Raw genomic sequence first — 20,748 nt, 5'->3', positions numbered from 1 at the left:
TTTTATGCGCACCCTCACTAAAATTCTTAATTGCCTTCACACAAGTATACTCACTGCTACTTTCTTTAACCATAAGCTTACCATTCTGATATCGATCCACTCCCTTGGAGTTTACGGTTAAATTACAAGTCCTCACTTAGAATTCTTGGGATACATTTCACAACCTAAATGCATTAATCATACCAAAATCCACCACTAATATCTTCCTTATAACCAATGCTTACCCCAAGCATCCGTAGTAACAAACTAGTTAATTTTTCAAATGTGAATGCAACATCAAATCTCATCATATGAGAAGATGATACAACTGATAACTCCTTAAATAGCTAGTAATCACACTTAATAATCGATGTATTTGTTTTTGTATACCAATAGTAACACACTGTGAAAGTTGGATAGATCCACCACTAGAATAAATCATACCCACCATAAAGATCATACCTAGATAGTCTACATCTTCCTAAACATTACGTAACTGTCATACATTACCAACACATTTCAGTTTCCAGTCAAAATCGATATCACTCTTCAATAGGTAAGGTAAATAGTAAAAGCAACACAACCCATAACCCTAACCAAATAATCACAAGTACCATGGTAGTAGACTTATAATAACCCTTCCTGATATACATCCACCTTATCAAACCGCTGTAGAAATTTTGACCTCAATTAGTGCAAAATTATCCTTATCACATACTATGTAACTCATTTACTCACAAGGAACTTCACGGTCTGTAGTCTCCGAGGGCACAGTGCTCACAACATAGTCATCGAATTATAGAACCACTTCAAACATCGAATAAGCCAAACAAGCATCATTCTCGATGCTTAACCACTATCCAGAAATATAAGACGTTCATATAATCCTCCAAACCATTGTTCCTCTTTCTATACCATATCCTCAAAGTAAATTATTGAACCATAACCTTACTTACTCCTTTAAAATCCCCATGCATTACAAGTATCACCATACATCCTTTCCATAAGTTTATCACTTCCACCTCCAAATTAAATCTAGACCACGTGATGACATTTCAACTACACGCACATAGAATTAGGCAAGAGTCACGACTATATATGAGAGAACGGAGTGAGGCAATAGATAGATCAGATCAAGGACGCACGATAGAGAATCAAAAGGTGAAGATATTTCCTAAAAGTCTTCATAGCCTCTCAAAGATAAGTACAGACGTCTCCGTACTAATCCTCAATACTCTACTTAGACTCGGCTTGTATACACGTGAGACTTATGAACCTGGGGCTCTGATACCATTTTGTCACGACTCGAATTCGGTTGTGATGGCACTCATCTCAACCCACCGAGATAAGTCAGCCTAAAACTCAATGGAAAGTGAATGCAGAAGTAATTAAGATAAAACAAGGTTTAACTTCATCAAAAACAAATAAGAAAGATCTCAAAATCCCCCAAGACTGGTTGTCACATATACAAGCCACTAATACATTATCGAAGTACGAAAGAAAATACAGTCACAATGTCTTTGTCTCTAGAATAGGACTAAAACATATTAGAAGAGTATGAGGTGTCCGCTAGATGGATGTAACAGCTACCTCAACACTCGAAATGATAGCCTCGGATGTGGTGGAAATACTAAGAGGTCAAGCAAGTCCGAGCTCACAACCTACACAAATGTAGAAGCAAGGGGTGAGTACCAAACAACACGGTACTTAGCAAGTGGATAACTAAAACTAAGCAAGGCTCAATAAATACAAGTACTCCTATCCTCCCAACCGAACCTCCTTAACTACAACCTGCATAAAATCAGCCAACTCTCCACTTGTACAATAATAACAGTAATACAGTCCATGAATACTCATCAATAGTCTCATCAATGAATTATATCAAGTTAGGTTCAGCAAATACAGAGCAATAAAGGGTTAAACACAAATTCACAAATATCATAAAGGTGTAATGCAATGCAATGAAATGATGCATGTCTGTCCTATCGGTACACATCCGCTGAATCACAGTCCAGAACCCATGGGGGACATTTCTGTCCATGTAACCTGCCACAGGGCATGTGGCCCGTCCCCTCAATATATATATCCTGCCACGGAGCATGTGGCCCGACCCCTTTATTTCATAATACCTATCACAGAGCGTGTGGCCCGACCTCTTTGGTTCATAACACCTGCCACGGAGCGTGTGGCCCGACCCCTTTTGTTTCATATCATTTTCAATCTCAACACAATATGTCAGAACCAATGCAATCAATTCATGTTCATATAATTCATGATAATAATATGACAACAACCATATTTTTTTCTATCTCACATCAACATAGTCATTTCACATGTCCAAAATAAATCCATAATCACAACATATCAATTCCACCAATACATGTCATTAGATCACTATTTTCTACCCCTCATCTCCATTTTTAAGGTCAATCATATAGTCAATAATCCAGTCTAATTCTCATTACTCTCTAGTACACATAACATGGAAATACAATCATCTACAAGCTTAAACTGAGGTTTAGAAATTCACTTGCCTTAATTAATCGAGCAATTATTCCGGTACTTGAGCCTTCCCTTTTCGTTGGGCCTCCAAATAAGTATAATCTAATCAAATAAATAACCACAATAAGATTTCGAAACTAACAACACCCATATTATTATATGTCTAGCCTAGACCCAAAACCTACCCAAATCTATAATCAAGTTCCTAATGTTGATGTCAAATAACATGTCAACTCTCATATTTCCAAATTTTAAGCCTAGGGTTAGGTTCTAATTTCTCCAATATCATAAATTTAATGGAATTCATAAAATATAATATACCTAATATTTAATTATTTACCTTACCAAAACTCGGGAACTAACTCATTCTATGTCATTGAAGTCAAATCTGAAATTTTCTTCTTGATTATGTTCACTCATGATAAAATAAACTCACATGTCAAATTTCAGCTCAAACGGATCGTTATTCGACCCCAAATTAAGATTTTATATGAAGAACCCTAGAGTCATATTTTTTTATTTCAGCATTGTTTCTCCACCAATATATCCTAAAAATATGTTCATAATCACATGAAAATTTAATGGAAAGGATGAGGATAATTACATTGATGCTTTGGAATAAAAATCCCTATTTTTCTCTTCTTCTTTATTTTCTTTTCCCTTTTCTTTTCTTTCTTCCTCTGTATTTACTTTTTTCCAGTTTTTTTTTCATTGGCGTCGTTGTTCTCTATTTTTCTTCTCACTACATCTGATGGCATTAGGCCATCAAATTATATATATATATATAATTTTTTTTCTTTTCTTTTATTATTTTTTTTCCTTTTCCAAACTAATTATGTATTAAAATTTACAAACTCTACTAACCTATTTTAATAAATATAAGAAAAGTGGTATAGGGTATTAAATAAATTAACACTTTAGCCTATTAATTAAATTAATTCTGTAAATTTATCCCTCAACTAATTAACCAAAGTTACCAAAAGGTCCAAAATTTTCAACTTAAATTTACGAAAAGGATCTTCTATGAAAGGAGGAGGACTCATTCTCAAAATTACCTAACGGGTCATTACAAAGAGTGAGGTCTATAGTTTGAAATTTGGAGACAATAATGTGTTGCTAAGAGGATCTGGGTACTAGCGACAGTTTGAGAATAAAGTAATTTGCTGGTGTGATCATGATGTTCTGATAGTATTGAGAGTGTTAGCTTTAGTGGATTACTGTTAGAAGTATGTGGAAGTTGATGTATCAAGTATGTCTTCGATTGTTATGGACCCGACAGGTAGATTTTGAAGTCAGATGAATGGGAATGCGTGTTATAGCCGCTATGGAAGAAATATCTTGCGTTATTCAACTTCGATCCTATACACTCTTATGTGAACACCTACTTTGCAAACATGATTTAGAGTATGACTCCATATCTATGCTCATGCTTTTTTACACTCCCATGGATTAATTCCTAGTGGTGGATCAGATGTACCGATCTATGTCCTCTTGGTAGGGTAAGATGCTTACGCAGGTTTGGTCAGTTCATACATGGCAGATTTAGCGTTGCCTTGTGGCTACTGAAGGTTTTTGGAAATTTCAAAAGTATCACCTTTCTTATGAGGACTTATAGAAGAGCTACCATGTATATTTGTAGTGACTTAAAACCTTGTTGTACACCTCGTCGTCGATTTCATGTTCCGGCTACGTATAATTGAATCTAAGGTTTTGTTTGCAATAACAACTACATATTTGGCAGGTTTGATGGTGTTGTTTGAGGTTTTTTGTTCTTAGAGGTACTTCTCGCAAGATGGGTGCTTAACCATTTCATTCTTTAGGTCTATGAATCAGACTGGTATAATCCAAGCTTGTGGAAAGAGTTGTTGTGAGAATGGAGTTATATTAGAATCGACAACGGTTCGTGTGCTGGAGTGGTTTGTGGCTGATTCAATCCTACCCCTAATTTTAGTGGGTATGGGATCAGCAATTCTCTTGTGGTTATCTAATGGAGGATTTGTCTTGATGGTTATGCAGTGATTTTTGAGGAATTCGATTCAGATTTGGTCCACGAGTCAGTCTATGACTTGGGATTAAACTTGACTAGCAGATCCGTCAAAGTTTGATTCGAAAGTTCATCTTGGTAGTGATTTATGATGATATAGTCTAAAGATGAGTTCAATTGGAAAAGACAAATACCAAACTTGAAGGTTATGCCTCGAACTCTTAGTAGCATCGAGTATCCTTCTTTCTTTTACCTTATGATCGAGGACGAACATGGTTTCTAGTGGTGGATAATGTAATGACCCGTGTGGTCATTTTAAGAATGAGTCCTATCTCTTTCATAAAAGATCATTTCCGTAAATTTAAATTCTTTTTCCTTTTTTCACCCCACCAAATACATCATTATTCAAAAACCTCATTATTACTCTCACCAACCTCATTCTTTTTAAAAAAACATCTTCATCTTCTTCAAAAGTAAAAAAAGAGATGAGAAGAAAAAAGACACCATTTTTATTCACCAAGAACAAAAAACAATAATCAAGAACACACACAAAAAAGGGAGAGAAAGCAAGAAGAACATATATCACAAAAAAGGGAGAATTAATCTTCTTTCATCAACATTCATCAATATTCATCAACATACAAGAAGAATACACACAAAAAAGAAGGAAGCAAGAACATAATACTAAAAAAAAAATCACAAAAAAGTTTCAGTCTCGGATTTTTTATTCTTTTTCTTTTTTTAGTTCTTTCTCTCATTTCTTGGTAGGTTCAAGGAGTTCATCGCCCTCAAATTCGTCATCTCAATCGCTGCCCGAAAATAGGTAAAAATCTTTTCTCGATTTTATTTACTTCATGAATAATTATTTCATGTTTTTTATGTAGTTGAGTTGTAATTATTTTTTTAGTTAGCATGTGTTAGAATCAATTAGATTAATGATTAAAAAAAATCTTTGTCTTGCTTGAAATGTAGAGACATCTTATAAAAAAAAAAAGAGAAGAAAAAATCTCAATTTCGTTCATGGTTTTTTTTAGTAGTTTTGTTTGACCATTTAGATTTTCATATTTTTAATTTATTCTTTATCATGATTTAGATAATAAATATATACTTAAGTTATCATTGAGTTAGAATTTTTATTTTTTTTCATGGCTTAATTGATTTAAATCTTGCTTTAAAATTTGAGTTAGTTTAATGTATAGGTTAATTCCATGTTCTTTAGTTATTTGAATATATTTCTATATATATATATATATATATAATATATATATATATATATATATTCTACATGTATGCATGTTGTTAGTCACTATGTCACTTTATATGCACTTCTAGTTGCATTCTCCAAATTAACATAGTAGGATAATCTTCAATTTGTTGCTTTAAAATATTATGTTATATTTCTTTGTTCAATTTAAAATGAGTAGTTGCTTCTATGATTTTATTTTGGTGCATGTGACTCCATTCGAGTACATCTTCGGACTCCATCCTCGCATATCGTTGAGTTTTGAGTCAACTTCACCCTTGTTCGAATTTCGGAAGCTGATACGCGGATTTAAAGGAGGTTTACTATAGGTTCCAGAGGAAGAAAATAGGTTGATATACAATCTATATACAGGAGATACAGAAAAAAGGTGAGTGTATACAATGATATATATTTATATATAATCATGATATACAGAAACAAAATGGTCCCAAGGCCCAAAATACAGGTGGCCCAATATCTTAGTCCAGGTGTACAGAAACTAAGTATTGGGCCAGATTTTTGTTTTATTTATATTGTTATTCTATTTATTTGGATTGTAATAATTTAATTTATTTATGGTTGTGTATACTTGCTTAGATGTTAATTTTTAGTTTGGTTTGACTTAATCGAACTCCCCTTAAAAGAGAAACCATTTTTGTGTTAATTTGCTCTAAAAATGACTTTGTTCAAGTATTTTTCTTTTAGTTAGACATTTCAACAAAATGGAATTTTCTTTCAAATTATCTTAAAGTTTTTTTTTTCTTAAGTTGATGTTCTTTCAAATCAATTGAGTTTAAAGTGTCTTTCTCTAAAAAAAAATTCTAAATAGCTCAAATGATTTTTCTTATGTAATCAAAGTCTTAATCATCTTTAATTTATCTAAAGTACATTAGATCTACCACTTCTCTTTAAACATATTTAAAATTCATTTACTTAGTCATTTAATAGAGTATGTTTTCTTAATAAATTATCTCAAATATTTTAAGTTGATTTACTACTCAAATAAATATATTTATCTTTACTACTTACAAGTAATATTTTCAAAGTTAGTCAAATATTTTTCAAATCGTCGGATAACCGCACGTTAGCGGCCATTTTGAGTGCTAACACCTTCTCAAAGTGGAAATTTGAACCCTTACCCATTTTCTCTGATTTTTAAGGCTTAAATCTGTTAAGGTCTTTTAAATTAAGTTTTCTTAATTTCTTTAAAAAATTAAGTGGTGGCTCTTCTTTTTCTAAAATTGATTTTTTCTCTATAAAGTTAAAATTAATTTTAAACCGTCTTTTTCCGACGTAACAATGAGAACATGAATTGATTACATTGGTTCTGATATATTTTTCTGAGACTGGAAATGATATGAAAAAAAGAGGTCGGGTCACACGCTCTGTGGCAAGTATTGTGAAACAAAGGGGTCCGGTCACACCCTCTACGGCAGGTATTATGAAACAAAGGGGTCGGGCCACACAATCCGTGGAAGGATAATTATATTAAGGGGACATGCCACACGCTCCATGGAAGATTACATGGACAGAAATGTCCCTCATGGGTTCCGGACTGTGATTCAGCGGATGTGTACCGATAGGACATACATACATCATTTCATTGCATTGCATCACATCTTTTTGATATTTGTGAATTCGTGTTTACCCCTTATTGCTCTGTAAATGTTGAACTTGACTTGATATGATTAATTTGATGAGACTATTGATGAGTATTCGCGGATTGTATTATTATTATTATTATTGTACAAAGTGTAGAGTTGGGCTGATTTTTATGCAGGTTATAGTTAAGGAGGTTCGGTTGGAAGGACAGGAGTACGTGTAACTATTAAACTTTGCTTAGTTTTAGTTGTCTACTTGCTGAGTACTGTGTTATTTGGTACTCACCCCTTGCTTCTCCACTTGTGTAGGTTGTGAGTCCGGACCTTCTTGATCTCCTAGTGTTTCCTACCACATCCGAGGATATCATTTCGAGTGCTGAGGTAGCTGTTATATCCATCTGGCGGACACCTTATACTCTTTTATTATTTTTAGTCCTACTCTAGAGACAAAGACATTATGCCTATATTTTCTTTCGTACTTCGATAATGTATTAGTGGCTTGTACACGTGACAACCAATCTTGAGAATTTTGAGATTAGTTACGTATTTTTGATTAAGTTAAACCTTGCTTTATTTCATTTACTTCTTCATTTATTTTCCGTTGGGTTTCAGGCTGACTTATCTCGGTGGATTGAGACGAGTGTAATGACACCCGATTTTGGGTCGTGAAAAAATATAATATATTTTAATACATTTATAATACATCTATATTGTAAAGGTGTTCACGTTTTGGGTAAAAACCAATCCAAATCGAAAACTTAATTCAAACTGATCAGATAAATCAAATTTTTTATTTGGTTGGCTTTGGTTTGTTCAAAAATACTAAAAATCGATAATATTTGATTTTGTTCAAAAATACTAAAAAAATAATCAAACCAAACCGATAAATTATATACATATTTTTTTTATAATTATATATACATGATATATTATTTTTATGAACACTTTTTATGCAAAAAATGAAACACACTAATTTAAATGAAACACTTTTTAAAATACAGCCAACATTAATCATCTCACCTTAATTATTACACAGGATGGGTCTGGTAAATTACAGTTATGCCAATTTCAAACACTATAGTCCTCACCCATGAAATCACATTTAATCACAATCATTCTGTCAAACAATGGTTCTCTCATGAAACTCATACCCAAACTGTTAGCTTGTGTTGGAATGTGACATTTGATCCAATATATATATGTGTGTGTGTCTCTGTGTGTGTGTGTGTGTGTGTGTGTGTGTGTGTGTCAGAACATGACACCCGATCGAACATACAAATCACAGTCACAGACACAACCACAGTCCACAACAACTAATTCACATATTTGCACAAACAAGTAGCAGGATTATTGTATGTAATTGATCACAACAGTCATTTTACAAGCTCATCGCATCTTTCCTAGTCACATACGCGTAGACAATACTATTAATTACAGTAACAAGTACATGTAGCACAGACAGGAATATAAAACCATCACCTATAATTTCTCATACAAGCCAGATCCTTGATACACGTCAATAACAATACTGAGTCTCTCCCCCTTCATCATTTTCCAGCTTTAGGGACTTATATTCAACCCAACAAGTGTCTACAATTAATCTCACAGGAGTCATTGCCCTCGAAATGTTTTTAACAAGGTGTACATTCAATTACTAGACCACTATCATTAGTCACAACCAATCAATACCAATAAACATATATATCCCTGACCTACACAGTAATAATGACTTTTAGCCATCCCAACTCCATGCCCAAATGCCTAAGCGTGAAATCTCCTATCAACTTCGGCATAGAATGCGTGGAAATAGATTTACAACTACTTAAGAAGAGAAAACCTAGCCTACCTAGATGCCAAGAAGCTATAAGAGGGTTTATCGAACGATCCCCGACTTATGGACGGAGAAACAGTGGATACGGGTCTGAAATTTGTGGTTTGCAGCCTTTTTTGTGCTAGAAATATCTTCCTCCCTTCTCTCTAGGCCTAGAGCAGCTTTTCTGAGGTTTTTTGGGTGACCCTCGCCTATTTTGGCACTTAAGGGAAGAAGGAAGAAATAAGGATTCACGTCTTTTTAATTCTGTCCCGACTGTCCCGCTATGGCGGGACCTATGCCGCCATGGCGGCACCACTGTGGCGGAATCATTCCCGCTATGACGGGATGATATAGATTGGGTCAATTTAATTCACGAATTTTTTAGTGTCACCTAACTAACGATGGTTCAGATCCTTACAAAATTCAAAAAAGCATAGGCCTCGGGCCCAATTTACCCCTTATTCGTCCTCAAACGAAATCGGAGGAGTGGGCACTAGTCGATTGGATTTCCTCAAATTAACAGGACTACTCGACATTGACTAGCAAAGAACCTCGTGTCCCGAGACTTTAAACGCAAAACAAACCTTGCTAAAGGACTATATTGGGAGGAGTAATTCGAAAACACGAAAATCTACCCAACTGATCAATGTCTTACGTATTTAAATTTTAAATAAGACTTTTAAAATTTAAATTAGAGTCCAAGTTTATGTATTTAAATTATTAATTTTTTTATATATATTTAATAAATTATATTGACATTGCAATGCAAAGATAATAACTTCAAAATTGCAATGGAAGAAATTAAAAGGCTAATAACATAATAGTTTTAGCATTAAATCAATACAATATAAATAGATTAAAAATTTATTCATCGACTCTTATAATCAACATTTAAATATTATAATTAATATTAAGCAAAAATATATAATTTATTAATATTATTATTAATCTTTAAGAAGTAGTTGAGTTTTCTTTGTGCCTTTTCTTTATCCACACAAAAAATTTCCAGCAAAAACTCGTCAATTAAGAACCATAGAGTGTTCGAACTTGCGAATTGGTGACTACCTTTAGGTTGAAGGCTATAACCTATAAGCTATTTTCTTTAGACTATAAGTAAATTGCTAGAACTTTTTTTATGGTTTAATATAAGTGAATTTTCTAAAGTTAAAAAGAATTATTGAGATTTTTTTTATAATTATTTTTTCTTTTAGTGAAATTCCTAATTGCTTTATATTTTTTAGAAGATTAGTTTTGAAATAATCAAAAAGATAATAGTAAAATTAGTATTTAATTTTATCCTTAAATATGTTTCTTAAGTGGTGTATCATACCTCAACAATTAACTTACGGGAAACTTACCTAAATATATCATATTTATAAAATATTTACCATTTATAGATTTGTAATTTTAATACATATATAATTCACTTTTAATATATAGTGCAATTATTTTTACCAAAATAAGTCAACATTTTAAGACACTTATAATATATCTATAGTGTATGCAAAACTTACTTTTATACATAATGCAATACATCTACATTACATGTATAGTTCATTTCTAATACATAGTGCACTTTTTTTTTTATCAAAACAAGTATAATACATTTTAATACATTTATAATACATATATATTACATTTATAATTCACTTTTAATACATAGTACAAAACTATAAATGATAAATATTTTTTAAATATGATATATCGAAATAATAAATAAAAAAATATATTTAAAAGCAGTAAATATTTTATAAAAAGTCCTCCAAAAGGTAATTATCCCCTAACACTAACTTAATATGAATTAGAGAGAGTAACAAAGATCCCTAGATCAATGCGCGTGATAATTTTTATTATTAGTTAGCTTTATAAAGAAAGAAAAAATGTTATAAGTTAACCAATTGTACTTTTAAAATATTAAATATTAGAAATTTTAATATAGTTCAAACAAGAAAAGATTTTAAAAAGCAAAATCTTAGTCAATTTTTAAGTACTAAATATGAGGACTTCTTACCTTTTACAAATAACTAAATATTTAATTAATAGTCATAATTTTAGTTAATTTCAAACTCTTAAATATTAGGATAATAATCAAATGGCACTAATTATTTGATGAATATAATAAATGACAGGTTTTTTTTATTATAGAGTCTTTTAACAAATGACAAAAAAATTAATCAACATTTTAAAAAAAATTCATGCTTTTAATATGAAATCAATTAATTAATTAAATAAATTAAATGTAATACTCAAATTTAAAATTATAAAATATTAATGAAATTAATTTAATAAAATATATATCTAACTAAAACTTTATTAAAAATTACTCCTTCTGTCCCATTTTGTGGCATTTTTTTATTTTTTCTAGAGTCAAACAATTTAAATTTGACTGAAAATTTGCTCATGAAATTTTTAAAAAAATTTTGAAATAAAATTTATATATTTATAAATTATTTAAAAATACTATAATTTATAATAACAATTAATTTAAAATATATAAAAAATTTGTTATCAAAAAATGAACTTATTTGAATTATAAAATCTAAAAAATGCCATATAGATTAAAATGGAAAAAGTATGTTGGACATTATAAATTAGACATCATAAAAATCTGAAAAGGTAACTATACTCTCATTGAAATCTACAGCCGCTAAAGTCTAAATTTCGGCTAGGGAATGATGGAGAGTATAGCTAAAAAGTTTGATCGAATTATTATTATTCTCTTCAATATATATTAGACATCATAAATGTAACGATCCTTTTAATTTATTTTTTTGATTTTTAATTTTTAATTTTTATAGTAGCTTTTATAAATAATTTATAATTTGTGGGAATGAATGATATAATTTACATATTAAATAAAGAATTATTTTATTGCTAATAATAATGAGAAGAAAAAAAGAAAAAAGAAAAGAAAATCAAAGTGGGCAAGGCACAAAAGGAGGGAAAAAATGGCTATAAGCCATCTGCTCCGAAAAGAGCAACAGCAGAAAGGAAAAAAAACGCACGCACGTACGCAGTAGAGGAAAAGAAAAAAGGGGAGAAAAAGAGAAGAACATGGAGAAGAAAAATTGAGATTTTCATCCTAAAATGTTAAGGTAATGTCACGATCCAAAATGGGTCATTAGTGGCACCCATCCTTAACCTCCTAGGTGGGAGAACCAACGATGTGAACCCCAATTTATAAAGTATAACAATGACGCGGAAGCTCAAACTTATAAAGTAAGAAATAACAATCCACAAGAGTTTACTACATAACGATCCCCAAAATCTGAAAGTCATCACATCAATGACATATAATTCTAAAATACTAAGTCTAGAATGTCAAACACTAAATAAAATAAGTGACATAGTTCGTGTCTGAACACTAAGGACATCATGTCATGACTAAGAAAATCCATCACGAGCTAGAATGATAGTCACCCTGAAATCTTATGAATTGGAGACTGATTAGAGCTGAGGTCGAGTCAAAATCGATGGAACACTCGCAGCACTCCACAAAATAAAACAAGAAAAGATACAAGTAGGGGTCAGTACATGACAACATGTACTGAGTAGGTATCATCAGCCGACTCAAAATAGAAATCAATATGCATAAAGTAATAGCGGGAAATCAACAACACTTAACAGGTGGAAACCAATAAACAATTACATAACCAGTCAACAATATCAAGATTACACATGAGGACTCAAGCCTCCACATCACACTCTTTTGAAAAATGAGTTTTTAGAGATTGGGTAGTATTAAGTCATTTTAATTTATTTTCTTCTAATATTACCGTTCCGGAATGTGACACCCGATCCAAATATATCATATCGGAACGTGACACCCGATTCAAATATATCGTGTCGGAATATGACACCCGATCTAAATATACTGTGTCGGAACGTGACATCCGATCCAAATATAATTAATTTATCATTCTTCATGATTACATTCCACTTCATTAACAATATTTCATCAAGCCTTCTTTATTCAAGGCACCATTCTTTTTTGATAGGGCAAGTTCAAGATTATGGATTTCATGACCTCAGGATTTCAGACCAATCACAACAACATCTCAACCATTCAAACCACAATAATTAAATGCGTAGTAAACTTCACACATTACTCAATGAATATCAATCACTATTAAGAGTCTATCTATGATATAAAATAAAACCATAACCTACTTCAACCGAAGAATCAAAGCCAAGCAAGCTAATCCACCAAGATCTTTCCTTTTTTCGATGCCTCAAAACATTTCCAATCTATCAAATATATAATATTCATAAATACACGAGTCTGTAGACACCCATATTACTATGTATCTAGTCTAGACTCAATAACCCATCCAAATCTCAAATTCCTAAATTTTGATAATAACTAATATCTCAAGTCTCGTATTCCTATATGTTAAGCAAGGGTTAAGTCTCAGTTTCCTTCGAATGTCATAAATTTGATGTTATTTATATGATACAATGCACCTAATATTTAATTATCTATCTCAATATATCAAAACTTGGATCATAATTTGATAACTAAAAGAATAAGATTTCGAAACAGAAACTAACTGATTATAACTAATGGCGCACCAAGTAAATAATTTGCAGGACCTAAATTCATATCATACACCAGTAATCATTAGCTATTGATTACCTCATCACTTATCTTTACCACTAATCCTCCAAATATATAAACATTACTAACTTGTCCCCACATGGCCAATTTACATAGAATTAAAGTTATTAAACTAAAGCTAAGTAAATCTTGATTTTACCTGAAGGCCAAATCTATTGTTTTTTCCTCTTTCGTGTTCGACGGCAGGTAAATTCTTGTGTATTCTCCCTTTCTCTTTTGCAATTCTGTTGTAGCAGTTCATAAAAGAAAAATATAACCATAATCTACTTTATTTTAATAAATATGGAATAAGTGGTATAGGGTATTAATTAAATTACACTTTAACCCACTAATTAAATAAGTTATCTAAGTTTACTCCTCAACTCAATAACCGTAATTATCGACTAGTCCAAATACCCATTAACAATTTATGGTATGAGTCTTTTATGAAATAAGAGCTCTAGTTCTCAAAACAACCTTATGGATCTTTACAATAGATATCAATTTACCCACCGTTCTTCCTCGAGCGGTCAAAAGAAAAATGAGGGTAGAAAAGGGTACCTGACTTGATGAACAAATGTGGATATCTTCCACACATATCAGCCTCAATCTCCCAAATGGACTCCTCAACTGGACGATTCTTCCATTGAACCTTCACAGACGCAATCTCTCTTGACCTCAACTTCCGGACCTCCCTATCAAAAATAGCTATAGGCTCCTCCTCATAAGAAAAATTCTTATCAAGCAAGATCGAATCCCAGCGAATAATATAGTTTCCATCACTATGATATTTCTTTAGAATAGACACTTGAAACACTGGGTGCACTCCAGACAAACCTAGAGGTAAAGCCAATTCATAGGCTATCTCTCCAACACGCTTAAGAACTTCAAATGACCCAATATACCTCGGACTGAGCTTTTCTCGCTTACCAAATCTCACCACACCCTGCATGGGTGAAATCTTCAACAACACTTGCTCTCCCTCCATAAACTCCATGTCCCTGACCTTTCGGTCTGCATATTCTTTCTGCCTGCTCTGAGCTGCTAGAAGCTTCCCCTGAATAAATTTCACCTTCTCTAGTGATTCCTTCAAAAGATCAGTTCCCCAGGGTCTTACCTCAAACACATCAAACCAACTAATAGGAGACCTACATCTTCTCTCATACAATGCCTCAAATGGATCCATATCAATACTCGAGTGATAGCTATTATTATATGAAAACTCTGTCAAGAGTAAGAACTGATCCCAATGACCACTAAAATCTATTACGCAAGCACAAAATATATACTCCAACACTTGAATTGTCCTCTCAGACTACCCATCGGTCTGAAGGTGAAATGCAGTACTAAGATCCAATCTAGTACCTAACTCAGCATGCAAGGTCCTCTAAAAGTTAGAAGTAAATTGCGTACCTCTATCTGATATGATAGAAACTGGAACTCCATGTAATCAAACAACCTCGTGGATATAGAGTTTGACTAACTTCTCAGAATCATAAGTCACCTTGACTGGAATGAAGTGAGAAGACTTAGTTAACCTATCAACAATCACCCATATCGAATCAAACTTACCCAAGGTCTTTGGAAGGCTGGCCACAAAATTCATTGCAATCCTTTTCCACTTCCATTCAGGAATGAGCATTCTTTGATGTGTCCCTCCAGGCCTTTGGTGCTCATATTTTACCTACTGATAATTTGGACAATAGGCAACAAAATCAATAATGTCACGCTTTATTCTGCTCTACCAATAATGTTGTCTCAGATCGCAATACATCTTGGTTGCACCAGGATGTATAGAGCACCTGGAACTATGAGCCTCGGCAAGAATAGTCTGAATCAAATTATTAATACGGGGCACACATACCTGCCCCTTAATCCTCAAGACGCCTTCCTCATCGATCACGGCCTCTTTGGCCTCTCCCTACAAGACCATATCATGAATTCGGCTCAGCTTCTCATCCTCAAATTGCTTTTCTTTAATCTTGTCAAGGAAAGAAAATCTTGTCTCCACATAGGCCAAGAATCCTCCTTTCTTGGTTACTTCCAGCCTCATAAAGTCATTAGCCAGAGTTTGAACCTCTCTAGCCAATGGACGTTTGGAAACTTGTAAATGAGCTAAACTTCCCATGCTCCCTGTTTTTCTACTCAAGGCATCAACCACTACATTAGCTTTTCCCGAGTGATAAAGAATAGTGATATCATAGTCCTTTAACAATTCCATCCACCTCTTCTGCCTCAAATTCAAGTCTCTATGAGTGAACACATGTTGTAAACTACGATGATCTGTATACACTTCACACTTTACCCCATATAGATAATGTCTCCACTGCTTCAATGCAAATACAACCACAGCCAATTCTAAATCGTGAGTGGGGTAATTACGTTAATGCACCTTCAATTGCCTTGAAGCATAGGCAATTACATTCTTCTTCTGTATTAGCACTGCACCTAAATCAGAATATGATGCATCATAATAAACAATGAAATTCTTACCTTCTACTAGCAGGGCAAGAATTGGTGCAGTAGTCAATAAGGTCTTGAGTTTCAGAAAACTCTCTTCACACTCGTCCGACCACATAAAGGAAACTTTCTGCTTGGTCAGATTGGTTAGTTGGGAAGAAATGGAAGCAAATCCCTTGACGAACCGACGATAGTAGCTATCCAAACCAATAAAGCTTCTTACCTCTGAGACATTAATAGGTCTTGCCCAACTCTTCACTGCTCTAATCTTCTGGGGATCCACCATCACTCTATCCTTAGAAACCAGTGCCCTAAAAAGAACACTAAATCAAGCCAGAACTCACACTTAGAGAATTTGGCATATAACCTTCTCTCCCTTAACAATCCTAGAACAATTCTCAGACGCTCTTCATGTTCTTTTCTGCTCTTTGAGTAGATCAATATATCATCAATAAAATAATAACAAAGAGATTCAAATATGGCTTAAAGATTCTATTCATCAGACTCATGAAAGCAGCAGGCGCATTTGTAAGCCCAAAAGACATTACCAAGAATTCATAGTGTCCATACCTGGTTCAAAAAGCAGTCTTTGGTACATCTGCTGCTCGTATTTTCAGCTGATGGTAATCGGACCTCAAATTAATTTTTGATAAAACACAAGCACCCTCCAACTGATCGAATAAGTCATCAATGCGAGGAAGGGGATACCTATTTTTAATAGTCACCTTGTTCAGCTGCCTGTAGTCTATGCACATACGAAGGCTGCCATCCTTCTTCTTCACAAATAAAACTAGAGCACCCCAAGGAGAGGCACTCAGTCTAATAAAACCTTTACCCAACAACTCCTGAAGTTGGGCCTTCAACTCCCTCAACTCAGCTGGGGTCATTCTATAAGGTGGAATGGAAATAGGGCGAGTGTCGGGCTCTAGGTCGATACAAAAATCTATATCCCTATCAGGTGGCATACCAGATAAGTCTACGGGGAAAACATCCATAAACTCATGCACTATCGAAATAGACTCAATCGATGACACTTCAGAACTATCATCATTGAGATGTGCTAGAAAGGCTAAACAACCCTTACTCACCAACCTCTTAGCACAAAGAAAAGAGATAATCTTAACTGGAGTGGGAAGATAGTCACCCTCCCACACCAACTGATCCATCCCAAGCTTGGCTAATGTCACAGTCTTAGCATTGCAATCTAAGTTAGCAAAATTTGGAGAGAGCCAAGTCATACCCAAGATTACATCAAAGTCAACCATCTCTAAAATAATCAAATCTACATAAGTTTTACTCCCCACAAAAGTCACAAGGCAAGACCTATACACTTTCTCAACTAGCACAGACTCACCAATAGGAGTAAAAACACGAATAGGCATGTCAAGTAAGTCACAATGTAAATCGAGCCCATTGGCAAATGTAGAAGATACATAAGAAAATATGGATCCAATATCAAATAATATGAAGGACAAGCTATCGCAGACCAGAAGAGTACATGTGATAACATCATCAGATGCCTCTACCTCTGACCTCCCGGGGAAAGCATAACAATGGGCTCTATCGCTTGTTTGACCATTTCCCTTGCCGGGCTGTACTCTAGTAGTTCCAACCTACCCGTCACCCCTGCTGTACTGGTGACCACCATGACCTTGGCCACCACATCCTCTAGAATGACAGCCCCTACCATAGCCGTCGCCTCTACCTCTAACTATTGGGATTCTATTACCCTGATCATGCTAAGCCTGACTCTGTCTTGGATAATATTTTCTGATATGTCTAGGCTCACCACATCCGTAACAAGTCTTAGGATCAAGAGTGAGTCTTTGTGAAGGTGAAGAAGACTAAAGATAACCCCCAAAATTAGAAAAGAGCTGACTAGTCTTTAACGGACCTCAATCTGAAACCTGCAATGAAGACTAGATAAGATGGGTCAAATAATCTCCAGAACTCTGTCCTCTAGAGTAAGAACCAATAAACTCACCTCCCTTATGAAACTTCTTGAACGTTGTCTCTTTAGCGAAGTTATCTAGCTTCACCCCCTCCACCTCTATCACAAAATCAACCACTTCCTAAAAAGATTTTACTGAAGCAGCAACTTGTATAGATGGAATCCATAAATCTTACCTCAATCCCTTCACAAAGCGATGAATTCGCTCTTCTGGACTGAAGCAAAGCTGAGTAGCATATCTGTCTAAGGTATGAAACTTGGCCTCATAAGCGGCAACAGACATCCTCCCCTACTCTATATTCAGGAACTCATCCCTTCTCCGGTCCCTCAAGGTTTGGGGAATATACTTCTCTATGAAACAGTTAGAAAAAGTTACCCAAGTCACAGGTGATGCCTCTGCTGGTCGGCACTCAACATGAGAACTCCACCATATTTTGGCGTCTCTCTGAAACTGGTATGTCACAAACTCAACACCAAAATCACTCTACTATATCCATCTTATGAAGGAGCTCATGACAATCAATAAGAAAATCATAAGCATCCTCAGATTCAGTACCCTTGAAGACCGGGGGTTTCAACTTCAAGAACTTAACAAAGAGATCATGTTGGTCACTCATGATTACTAACCCTGTAGTCAATCGAGGAAAATGCTTGTTCCCAAGGAAGCAGTCATGCGGGGAGACACAATAGTTGCATGTTGAACTCCTGGCATATGAGGTACTGGGGGAGCTTGTCCCTGATCGGATAACCCACTAAGATAGGTAAGAACCTGGTGGATTATCTCTGGAGTAGGCTGGGGTGGTTCTTCTCTCTCATGAACCTACTCCTCATATACCTCAACATCATCTCTAACTATCTCATCAGCTGGTGGAGGGGTCGCTGCTCTCTCCCTTGCTGGCCCAACTGTCTGGACCCTGCCCCTGGTGGGATTTCTTTTGCGACCTCTACTGCGGCCTTTCGTTGCTACTCTTCCTCTGCCTACAGCCCCAATGGCTGGCTCAGGTGCTCTTATTACTCTGGTTCTAACCATCTGCGAAAGTAAAGTAAAGAAGGTCAAATACCAATTTATATCACCTAGATACCAATTGGATTCAAGTAATAGCATAAAAGAAAGAAGGAATAGAGTTTTGCTAAAGTCCCGTAGCCTCTCGAAGAAAAGTAAAGGCATCTCTGTACCATTCTGCAAGACTCTACTAGGCCTGTTCTTGTGTGATGAGATCACTAAACCTAAAGCTCTGATACCAAGTTTGTCATGACCCAAAATGGGCCATGAGTGGCACCCACCCTTAAACTCCTAGGTGGGAGAACCAACGATGTGAACCCCAACTTATAAAGTATAACAATAACGTGGAAGCTCAAACTTATAAAGTAAGAAATAACAATCCACAAGAGTTTACTACATAACGTTCCCCAAAATCTAAAAGTCATCACATCAAGGACATATAATTCTAAAATATTAAGTCTAGAATGTCAAACACTAAAATAAAATAAGTGACATAGTTCATGTACGAACTCTAAGGACATCATGTCATGACTAAGAGAATCCATCACGAGCTAGAAGGATAGCTTACCCTAAAATCTTATGAATTGGAGACTGAGTAGAGCTGAGGTCGAGTCGAATTCAGTGGAACACTCGCTGCACTCCATAAAATAAAATAAGAAAAGATACAAGTAGGGGTCAGTACAAGACAACATGTACTGAGTAGGTATCATCGGCCGACTCAAAATAGAAATCAATATGCATAAAGTAATAGCGGGAAATCAACAATAACACTTAATAGTTGGCAACCAATGAACAATTATATAACCAGTCAACAATATCAAGATTACACATGAGGACTCAAGCCTCCATATCACACTTTTTAAAAAAATGAGTTTTTAGAGGTGGGTAGTATTAAGTCATTTTAATTTGTTTTCTTTTAATATTACCATGTCGGAACGTGACATCCGATCCAAATATAATTAATTTATCATTCTTCATGATTACATTCTACTTCATTAACAGTATTTCATCAAGCCTTCTTTATTCAAGGCACCATTTTTTTCGATAGGGCAAGTTCAAAATTATGGATTTCATGGCCTCGGGATTTCAGACCAATCACAACAACATCTCAACCATCCCAACTACAACAATTAAATGCATAGTAAACTTCACACATTACTCAATGAATATCAATCACTATTAAGAGTCTATCTATGATATAGAATAAAACCATAACCTACCTCAACCGAAGAATCGAAGCCAAGCAAGCTAATCCGTCAAGGTCTTTCCTTTTTTCGATGCCTCAAAACATTTCCAATCTATCAAATATATAATATTCATAAATACACGAGTCTGTAGACACCCATATTACTATGTATCTAGTCTAAACTCAATAACCCATCCAAATCTCAAATTCCTAAATTTTGATAATAACTAATATCTCAAGTCTCGTATTCCTATATATTAAGCAAGGGTTAAGTCTCAGTTTCCTTCAAATGTCATAAATTTGATGTTATTTATATGATACAATGCACCTAGTATTTAATTATCTATCTCAATATATCAAAACTTGGATCATAATTTGATAACTAAAAGAATAAGATTTCGAAACGGAAACTAACTGATTATAACTAAT

The 20,748-nt window shown here is 34.2% G+C and overlaps 1 protein-coding gene across 1 annotated transcript; it reads right to left on the bottom strand.

Moving 5' to 3' along the window:
- Positions 1–14,224: 14,224 nt before the first annotated feature.
- Positions 14,225–17,869, bottom strand: LOC129883491 (uncharacterized). Its single transcript, XM_055958146.1, has 2 exons — positions 17,713–17,869; positions 14,225–14,556 (listed from the first exon to the last, which is right to left on the bottom strand). Exons 1-2 carry the CDS (start codon positions 17,867–17,869, stop codon positions 14,225–14,227), a joined length of 489 nt encoding a protein of 162 aa, XP_055814121.1.
- Between the last annotated feature and the right edge of the window lie 2,879 nt (positions 17,870–20,748).

The sequence above is a fragment of the Solanum dulcamara genome, chromosome 3 (genome assembly GCF_947179165.1).
Source record: "Solanum dulcamara chromosome 3, daSolDulc1.2, whole genome shotgun sequence".
In the NCBI taxonomy this organism is placed as follows: Eukaryota; Viridiplantae; Streptophyta; class Magnoliopsida; order Solanales; family Solanaceae; genus Solanum; species Solanum dulcamara.
Note: the sequence above shows the minus strand (reverse complement) of the source record. Positions and strands in the feature narration are given on the sequence as shown.

Bases quoted from the DNA above. Each gene is read 5' to 3' on its own strand.
- LOC129883491 (XM_055958146.1), bottom strand. From the start codon at position 17,869: ATGGTAGGGGCTGTCATTCTAGAGGATGTGGTGGCCAAGGTCATGGTG. The intron at 14,557-17,712 runs GTCAGAGGTAGA...CTTTACCTCTAG, and splicing joins TGTTATGCTTTCCCCGGGAG to GTTTGTCTGGAGTGCACCCA.